This window comes from Vombatus ursinus, unplaced genomic scaffold (assembly GCF_900497805.2).
Source record: "Vombatus ursinus unplaced genomic scaffold, bare-nosed wombat genome assembly UNPS02014778.1, whole genome shotgun sequence".
Lineage (NCBI taxonomy): Eukaryota > Metazoa > Chordata > Mammalia > Diprotodontia > Vombatidae > Vombatus > Vombatus ursinus.
The window spans coordinates 52,826,672-52,837,304 of NW_020954556.1; the positions used below are offsets into that span (position 1 = coordinate 52,826,672).

General features: G+C 35.8%; 1 protein-coding gene across 4 annotated transcripts in view; it reads right to left on the reverse strand.

The window, feature by feature from the left end:
• Positions 1 to 10,633, reverse strand: part of EML4 (EMAP like 4) — a 177,772-nt gene that overhangs the window by 84,747 nt on the left and 82,392 nt on the right. For all 4 annotated transcript variants that reach the window (XM_027865094.1, XM_027865091.1, XM_027865090.1 and 1 more), the window contains exon 2: positions 7,155 to 7,337. In XM_027865094.1, coding sequence (XP_027720895.1) covers positions 7,155 to 7,337 — 183 coding nt within the window. The remainder of the gene's footprint in view (positions 1 to 7,154; positions 7,338 to 10,633) is intronic.

The window sequence follows — 10,633 nt, forward strand, 5'->3', positions numbered from 1 at the left end:
CACACACACACACACACACACACACACACACACACACACACACACACACAGTGCCTTTGGACAAGACTCTCAAGTTACATTCATTTGGTCACCCCCAATGGGTCCTAATGGGTTTTCCAGGCACCAGCTGTGATACAATCTGTCTTCCTGGCAGTCAACAACAGCCAAAAGTGCTTTAGCCTTTTTCCCTTTTTTCCACAATACAGGTAATTTTATTTGGCACGACTAAAATTTCAACTAGTAGTATGAGCATATGGTACTAATGTTTCACTGCTGTCAAAAAAGAAGCATTTTTTATTGGAGAAGATAATTTTTAAAAATTGCATGGTTAACAATTTAAAAATTACTAAGGAAACCAACTACCCAATCAAGCGGTCTAACACCGTTTCAGGAGAAACTTAAAACCCAAATAATAAAAGTAATAGCTAACATTTATAAAGCACTTACTAGGTGCCAGGCACCACGCTAAGCCCTTTACTCTTATTACCTCATCTGATCCTCACAACAACACCAGGAGGTAGGTGCTATTATTATCATCTCCATTTTACAGGTAAGGAAACCAAGGCAAACAGAGGTCAAGTGACTTGCCCAGGGTCAGGTAGCCAGGAAATGTCTGAGGCTGGGTTTAAACTCAGGTTTTCCTGACTTCAGGCCCAGCACTCTATCCATTATGCCACCTAGCTTTTAAGTTGCCAGCACACTGAAAGACGTAGCACATAACATAGATAAGAAAAGGAAGTAATTGTTTAAGATTGCTTCTGATTTTTTAATCAATAGAATGATGCTACTATAAGATGACAACCTTATAATCTCAATATTACATAGCTGATCACATGCATTTAGAGAGATCTAAGGTCAAATCATGTTGCACACAATAACTGCCTAGTAGAAGTCTGACATAACAGTTGGCTTGTGCCTTAACACCAAAATCATAAAGGATTATTTTAAAAATACTGCCACTGAAATTTACAAATAAGGACACTATAACTATAAAGAAAAGAAGAGCATAAAAAACTCCTTTGGTATATTTTTATTTTAAATCCTTTACATCAGATATGTCAAATTCTCTCCCTGCCCCCCAAACTCCAAGTGTGCCAGAATCAGATTAAAATATAATTAGGAAACGTTTAACCGAATATACATTAAAACATAGATAATGTGAATTTGTGGTTTCTTAAGTGAATATTAAGCCTGCAGACATTTGTTTCTATGAGTTTGACACCACTGCTTTGCATGATTATTGAAATATAAATAACTCACGAGAGGGGAACTAGACCACCACAAATTACCATTTACCTGGATTCAAAAGTTCACATTAGATTAAAATATAGCAAAATAAGTTTTTACTTCTTATTCTTAGTTGGACAAAAAAATCTACAAATAATTCCTTAATTTTAAAGTGTTTTGCAAAGTTCCATTATTAAAACTTAATATATTGGATAGTATTATGTTTACAATGCTTATTCCAAATATTCGTAACACAAATATATTGTCTAAGTCATTCCCAATACTCAGTCTATTTTTAAACTTACAAATGCCAAGAGCTGACAGTCATTAAACATTTTTTCTTGTCACTTTCTATAGTGGTCTATATATAGACAAGTTCCATGATAATGGAGTCTAGGGTTGCCAATGATAACATTAATAGAATTCTGTACATGATTACAAGAATTACTTTTGTAATTCCAATATCAATTCAGGAAAGATATCTCAGAGGGGTATATTTTTTCTGCCAATAGAAAATGTCACCATTGCCTACTTTGATGGATTTGTGATTTCATTTGGAATACCCCCTGTGATGATGTAGATAACAATTTAGCTATGCCTTTTCACACTGTGACTTCTATCCACATTCTCTCCTCAACCTGCCACTGAAGGTTCACCTAATGTGCTGGGGACCTTCTTATAGCTCCTTTGACACTATGTAGATACCAATGTAACATGTGGGCTTTTTAGCCTCACGACCAGCCCATCTTCTTTTCCAGACAATAAATCGCCTATCTTAATTTATAATTTTTGAATTCATTTCTATAATCTTTTACTAATCCATTTTAAAGATAAAATGGTCAAGGCATTGGTAAATAGAGGGACTTAAATGTCAGTGAAAAAACTCACAAACAACATTAGGCCACTATTCTCACATAATATCATGTTAACATGAATTGGAATAAAAGAAAGCTTTCAAAACATAGGATTAATTTTTAAATGATATTCAACATTTCAAAAATATTAAATGCTTATTATGTACAAGACACTAATGTAGGCATTAAAGATGAAAGGACAAAAATAAGTTCTTGTGCTGCTTACATTTTGGTGAAGAGATCTAACAGGTAAATACAAGGTAACTGGGAGGAGGAACAGAGTACTAACATCTAGGGGGAACAGGAAAAGTTTTGTGTAGGACATAGCCTAAGCTCGACTGATGGATATTAATTATCACCAAAATATAATCTCATGTCTGCCCCTTTTCTCCATTTACACTGCCATCACCCTAGCTCAAGCAGGTTATTGCTTATTTCCCATACCAGCAGTTTTCTAACTTTTTGGTCTTAAGACCCCTTTATATTCTTAAAAATCACTGACGATCCCAAAGAACTTTTGTTTATGTGGATTACATCCAGTGGTGTGCTCTTAAATATTTAACAACTGGCTCTTGGGGGGCCGTTGGGGGAGAGAGTACATACACTTTTATGTTTAATCTACATTATTAACATTTTCTCTATCATTTTCTTTAGTCTAGACAATCAACAGAACAATAAATCAAACCCTGATCTGAGGCATTTCTAAGGTGGTGAAAGTGGTGATTTCTATACCAATTCTTAAGGTGCAAATGCTCACGCTGAAAAATGACAATTGGCTTTCACAAGCCAGTTCGAGCTAGCACCAGCATACCTTTGGTTATGTCTATCAACATTTACAGTATTAGAAATGCAAACATATTAATATTATTATGAAAATAGTTTTGACCGCAAAGATTCTCTGAAAAGGAATTCCCAGACAATTTGAGAGCCACTGTCCTGGAGTACTGTCATAGCCTCATAATTGGTCTGCCTTCTTCAAGTCTCTCCTATGTCTACAACCCATTTACCATATGGCTGTCAAACTGATATTCCAAAAACACAGGTCTGATGAAATCATTCTCCAACTCAAAAGGCTCCAGGGGCTTCTTCTAGCCTCCAAGACAAAACACAAACTCCTCTGTCTAGTTTTTCAAGTCCTTTGCAGTCTGATTCCAGCCTATCTTTGCAGGTTTGCTAAAGATTACTCTCCTAAGTACCTTCCTATATTCCAGATATGTTGTTCTACTTGTTATCCCCATACATGACATTCCATTTCCTACCTGTCATTTGCTCAGGGTATCTCCCATCCCTAGAATGCAAACTCCCTCTTCACCTTTAGAAATTATCTACTGTGTAATGGTTTTGTATTTTAATTTTCTGTGTATGTGTTGTTTTCTTCCAGTAGGATAAGATCCTTGACGGCAGAGACTGTCTCACTTTTTCCTTTGTTGAGTGTCACAGGGAAATGAATGAATGGAAATTAATCAGAAGGGAGGGAGTGAGAGAAGGAAGGAAATGAACATTTATTAAGTGTCTGTTGTATGCTAGGCACCATGATAAATACTTGACAAATATTATTTCACCTATCCTCAAAACAATTCTGGGAGGTAGATGCTATTATTTTCTTCATTTTATAGTTGAGGAAACTGAGGTAGACAGAGGTCAAGTGACTTGCCCAGGGTCACAGCTTGTAAGTGTTGGAGGCTAGATTTGAATTCAGGTCTTCCTGGCTCTAGGCCCAGTGCTTTAGCTACCACATCAACTACATGTCAGACAGAAATGATGAGGCAGCACACTGCAAGGTTGAAGGATGCCTTTTACAAATATATGAAAGCAGGAAAGGAAACACTGATTTCAGTGAACAGGTAGCAATCCAGTTTTGCTGGAACAGAATTCATAAAGAACAGTGCAAAATAAGTTTGGAAAGGTAGGTGGCAGTCAAATGGTGGAAGTCCTTAAATGTTTGTCTGAGTAGGTTTAGGAGTGACATGGTCAGGCCTACACCTTAACGGATGATTATTTTACAACTGTGCAAGGAATGGATTGAAGGGAAGAAGAGAAAGGAAGAAGCAGGGAGACCAGTTAAGAGGCAATTAGAACAGTGCAGGAAAGAGGTGATAAAAGTGTGAGCTTAGCTGGTGGCCACATGAGTGGAGACAAAGGTGAAAGATTTTGTGGAAGGAGAATTCAGAAGGTTATGTGACTACAGTCCAGGAAAGAAATTAGATCTAATATATAGATCTGAGAGTCATCTGGATAGAGATGGACTTGGCTTTTATCCAAGATAGCAGTTTTGCTTTGGGATAACTATCAGTCCATTCTCTCAAGTTCTCCTCATTCCCCATTTTTCTGAAGCACCTTTCCAAAACTTTAAGTGATTTAACCATACACTAACTTAAAGAATTTTCACATGTTATTAGCAACTGGTTTATCTTTAATAAGGAAGTTTGGATTATTTTGAGTTCTTATTCTGGGTTTGGTCTGAGTATTTTTTAAAGTCTACTTTGAAGTCTATTAAATCTCCAGAAACTTTTCAAAGTCCTAAATGCTTTTCAAATGTCTATCTTTTACCTTGTAAGGCAAACTGAGTTTTTCTGGGTAGATAACTCTGGGTTCAATGGCCCACCCATAGGATTCTATTTTATATGCAATGTTACTATTTCTCTGACCATCTCTTTTTTTCTGTGAGAAATCTGCCATGATCCTGATTACTGTCACTTGGTAAGTGATTTTTAAAAAATGTTTGCTTGTTGTTGATAATATTGGAATTCATACTGTGTTTAAGATAATTAAATCAGATTTTTATTTATTAGAGTTCTGTGATTTCTATTTGTCTAATGCTACTCATTTTATTGAAAGTTTTCTTCAATTCTGAAATACAGTGTTCATATCCTTTTTTTTTTTATTTTCTAAAATGTCGGCAATTCTGAGATTTTCTTGACCTAGCCTCAATGGCTACTGCTTACATATTCATGTCTGTTAATTCCTTGGTTAATCCAGTGATTTTTTTATTATATATTTCCAGCTATAATATGTTGTATGCAATTCTCTTTTCTACTGTAGCAATTCAACCACTGTTTGGTTTTATTGACTTTATCACTTATTCTACTATATTCTCTATATTTGTTATTTTCTTTGTTTGCTCCTGAATCTTTTTTTTGAAAGCATTTAAAAGTCCTAGTTTGAGTTCTATGATTTTACTTGCTTTAAAAATCTATGTGTAAATTATATTTTGGCTTTGATTGACAAACATAAATACTCAAATATATGAATAAAAACATAAGAAAATAAAAAACAAGAATGAAATAGAAATCAAAGCAAAGTAAATGACAGCAAATGACTGTACTTGTGTCTGTAATTTAAATTATCGCTGACTGTTAACCTCATGCCAAAGATGAGTATGTTGACTTTAATGTAGTAGTCCCCACATTGTTCCTGTTTCCCTCAACCTTTTTAACCTTAATTGTGGATATAACATAAATTTGTTGTTATTTTTGCATCTGATAGCTAGGTGGAGGGCAGTGAGGTGGCACAGTGGATAGAGCACTGGGCTTGGAGTCAGAAAGACCAGAGTTCAAATGTGACCTCAGACACTTACTAGTTGTGTGACACTAAGTAAGTCACTTAACCTTGTTTGCCTCAATTTCTCATCTGTAAAATGAGCTGGAGAAGGAAATGGCAAAGCACTGCAGTATCTTTGCCAAGAAAACCTCATGGACAGTTGGTCCACGGGGTCATGAAAAGCCGGACATGAATGAATAACTGAGTAACAATAACAACAAAGCTAGGTAGAACAGTGCATAGAGTGCTGAACCTTGAGTTAGAAAAATCTGAATTCAAAATAGGCCTCAAATATTCCTTATCTATAAAATTAAGATGACAGTACCTACCCCCTAGGGCTGTTGTGAGAATAAGATGATAATACTTGTCAAGTGCTTTGTCACCTTTAAAGTGCTATGTAAATGCTAGTTACAGTAATTGATATAACATTCTTTTGGCTCCGCTTTCTTTGATTTTGTACTTCCTATAAATTCTTACTTGCTTTTGTGATTTTCTTAAATGTTGATTCTTGCTTAACTTATTCAAATATAGCAGAGAATGGTGGTGCATGTCTATAGTACTTGCTACTGGCAGGGGCTAAGGCTGGTAGGGAACTTGAGTTCAGGAGTTCTAAGTTGTAGTAGGTACTAAAGCAAATAAGGTGCCTGCATTAAATTCAGCATAAATATGGTTAGCTCCAAGGAGCAGAAGGCTGCCTAAGAAGGAGTAAAAAACTGGAAAAACTTCTTCCATGAAAAAATGGCCACTTTTCTTTGTGTGTGTGCATGAAGAAAAAAATGTTTTTTTCTTCCTGAGTTTGATACAAGCTGGCTCCCTTCAAATGTCTCATTGTGTTATCTTAACCAGAAAAGTCCTCCTTTATTAACAGAATACTAGAAAATAAGGAAGAAAGGCAGCCTGTCATGGTGGGAAGAGTGCTGAATTTTAAGCCTAGGACTCAGGCTCAAAACCCCAGCTCTCCTACTTATTTTGGGGCCCATCACTGAACGTCTCTGGGCCTTAGTTTTCTTATCTTGTAAAATGAGTTAAGTTGGAATAGATGACCTGAAGTTCTGTCCGTCTATAACTTTATAATACTTATTTGCCCATTTCTCTCATTGTTGATAAGGTCAAAACAACCTCTTTTCCTAGTCAGACATGCCTGTGATGATGTCTTATGCTGCTGTCTGAGGATGGTACACAAAAGGCTTTGAAAGGGCTTGGAATATCTGCTTCTTGTACCACTAATCTTGTCAGACTAGATTGTTTAAAGAATATTTGTCATGAATTGATTTACCACCTAGTATCACAAATTTTGAATTGGTAATAAGGTTCAGTGTATTTATCCAGCTCTTAATGTATAAAACTTAGAATAAGTTTTAAGATTAAAAAAAAAAACAACAAACCCAAACAACAACAAACCTCAAAATTAGCTTTTGTTGATAACTGACCTAAGAGGGAATATATTTTACATGTACAATTCTAATAACAGAAACAGTATTGAAAGGAAACTAGAATATAATGAAAAATGAAATACTCCTACTACTTAATTACCTTTACTTGAGGCTGTTTTTTTCACAGATACCACATTATCTTCAGAGATTGTAAGACGCCTTAACACATCAGCCAAAGCTGCCTTCAGAACTGTGATTTCATCTTCTTGTTGCTGAACTCGCAACTCAAGGGCAGAGAGACGATCCTGGACATCAGAAGTACTTGCAGCAGAGATACTATCATCTATTAAAAATTAAGAGAAAAAAAGGTATCTTCAAAATAATTTTCATAAGACTAAATCTAAATAGAACTTATGAGAAAAACACACCACATAAATTAATTTTTGAAAATAAGAAGACTAGTAAAATCTTAACTCTTTCATGGATTGATTCTATTCAATTTGTTCCAGTTTAGATTTATTTCATAACTTGATAAATAATACATGTTAATATAACAACAAATTTCCCTGACCAAACTTTCCCTAGGATAATTACTGAATAATATGCAGTATAGATACCTATATATTATTTCTGCTTCATCTCCAGAACATATAATGGAAATTGTTTTCAGAAAATGTGAAATCTTGAAAGACAGTAAACTTTCCAAAGAATTTGGCCACAGTAAATTGTTTTCTCAGCTATTACCATCCTTATATATGAAACTATACTGTGAGATGATTTGTGGGTTGCTTTGTCTACTTCTACTCAGAATGAACCATAATCCTATTTATATAGCTCTTACGAGCCCACAGCCATTGGCCAGGAAGTCCAGTATTACACAAACTGCTTGCATGATCACCTTCTCCCCTCAGCATTCCCAATATAAATCACATATATATGCCTCTTTTCTCCCCCTCTTTTTATAAGTGTGTATGTGTGTGTGTATATAATTTAATTAATGCTATGTTCAAATATAGTTTTGAATCATTGAAAGTTGAAGTTGGAAGGGTTCTTATGGGTTACTTAGTACAATCTCCTAATTTAATGAAAAGGAAACTGAAGCTTAGAGAAGTTATATGACTTTTCTAAGGTCATACACTACTAAGTGGTGCTGCCATTGGCAGAGCTTTCTGAGTATTAGTCCAGTGCTTTTCTAACCATATCAGTTAGAAAACAGGAAAAAAAAAATCTGTTCCTAAACTCTTGCAGGTCAAGCTGGTAAAGATACTATGATTGCCTATACTTTATTTAGATAATCTGTATTTAAAGGGAGTAATAATAGCTAGTCACATGTATGACTGCCTTGAAACTTATAAAATATCCTTTTTCATACTGTTGCCTCCCCCAGGGAGGATTTTATAATTTCTAAATATGCCTAACATTGCATTATGTCAGCAATAAAAAGAAAATGAATGCATTTCTGTATGCTTCCATAAAGCTTAAATATAAGATAAAAATTATTAATTGTTCAGTCTATTAAAAGTGGAATTTAATACCGCCACTAACATCCTACTAATTGTGATGTGTAAAGAAATCCTCTGCAAACTCATCTGAGCCTCACTATACCCAGTGAGGTAATCACTATTAGTTATTGTCACCACTTTACAGATGAAGAAACTGAGGTTTGGAGAGGTTAAATGACTGGCCTATGGTCATATATCTAGTAAATGTCAGAGATGGAATTTGAATGTAGGTTTTCCTGAAGTTGGAACCCTCTCTACTACTCCACACTGACCAGATGGAAGGAGCTGTTGGCATCAGTATGAAGAATGGAATAGGATCAGGAAGGTGACTATGAGTGCACCACAGTAACCACAAAGCAAAGTAAAGAGGGCCTGAACTAGTAGAGCGGAAGTTGAGACATAAAGATGGCTGATGTTTAGAGAGAAGTCCTCAATCAACAAACATTTAAGTTCCTCCTATGTGCTAGGTGGTAGAGATAAAACTTTAAAAATTCCTGCCCAATAACAAAAAAATCAATTATTTTGAAAGACTAAAGAACTGTGATCAACCATGATACCAAAGGATGGATGATGAAGAATACTACCCACCTCCTGACAAATAAATGATGAGCTAAATATGCAGAATAAAAGAAATATTTCTGGACATGGCGAGTATCAGATTTTTTTTCTTGAATATGCATTTGTTTCAAGGAAATAGTTTTAATTTTTTCTGGGGAGGAGAAAAAAACTAGAATTTTAAAAAGTTAATGAAAAAAAAAAGTCCCTGCCCTCAAAGGGTTTACATTCTATAGGGGGAGACAATATAGAAACATAAAAGTATACTTATACTTCTATGTATACATAAAATATACATATAAACATACAGTTATCCCTTTCACATCGTGGTTTTGCTATATTGTTGGTCAGCACAAATAATTAGGCAGGAATTTTTTGGGAGTTTTGCAGAAGCCACAGATTACATACAAAGGCTAGCAGATGACACAGAAAAAGTTTAGAAACTCAGAAATGAATACAGGTATAGTATAGTAGAGTATCAACATGTTTTATCTTTTAATATCATAAATATACACAATTTCTTTTTTAAAGTTAAAATACGACCAAATACTTAGCCCAAAATTAACAATAAGGTACTGTAAACACCCCATAAAAGAAAAAGAAAAAATTCAGACTTCTCTGGTATGAAAGGAGGGCCAAAAAATTTTACACGGATGTCCCAGATCACAGTTGTGCTGCGTCCCTAACGTTGGCAATGTGGAAGGAATAACTGTGTATTTAAATACACCTATTTACCGAACCTGTAATATCCCTGGTACAGGAAACTCCCAAAAGAATACTCTACCTACTGATACAGATCAGAACTTTTCCTGCAATTTACAATCTAAGGGAGTTGGGTGAACACATAAGGCTAAATGATTTGTCACAAATTCAATCTATGCCAGAGGTTATGGATATTCAGGGAGGACTAGCACCTCTGGTGTGAGGGTTTGCAAGCCCTTTTCAGGGCTGGCTGCTCATCCACCTTTGGTGTTCATCTTCACCCAACTCTCACCTGTGGCTCTAAAACTCTGTAGCATGCACAGCGGCCACACCCCATTAAACTGTCTTAGGAGACAAGCTAAATCAGGTTGAGGGTAACTAACAGGCCTCAAACCTGTTGTTGATAGGGGAATGTCTACCCAAAGCATGTGAAAACTTTCCCCAAGTAGAATGGGAAGATGAGAACAATTTGTTCCAATGGCCACGAAAGCACCTGAAGCAGGCACTGTGGAGCTCTTAGAACTTTGGTCAGGCATTGAAGACAGGAAAGACATCCACTGCATCCTGGGCCATCACTAGTCATCTTGATTTTTGTCCTGCCACTGGACTTCAATGACTCGAGAAGAGAAAGTGAAGCTTACAACTTTGCTTAATTCTTAAATCCACCTCAGGCACATGTCAAGGCACCCGTTACTGGTTGTCTTGGAAAACAAAGGATGAACAACTAGAACACAGACAAGTCTTTCCGGCTCCAGTACAGCTTTCTATCAACTACGCTATACTTCTCCCTACTCCTAACCATTTTTCCCCTGTGCCTTGTGTTTCATGTACATACACACACACACACACACACACACACACACACACACACACACACACA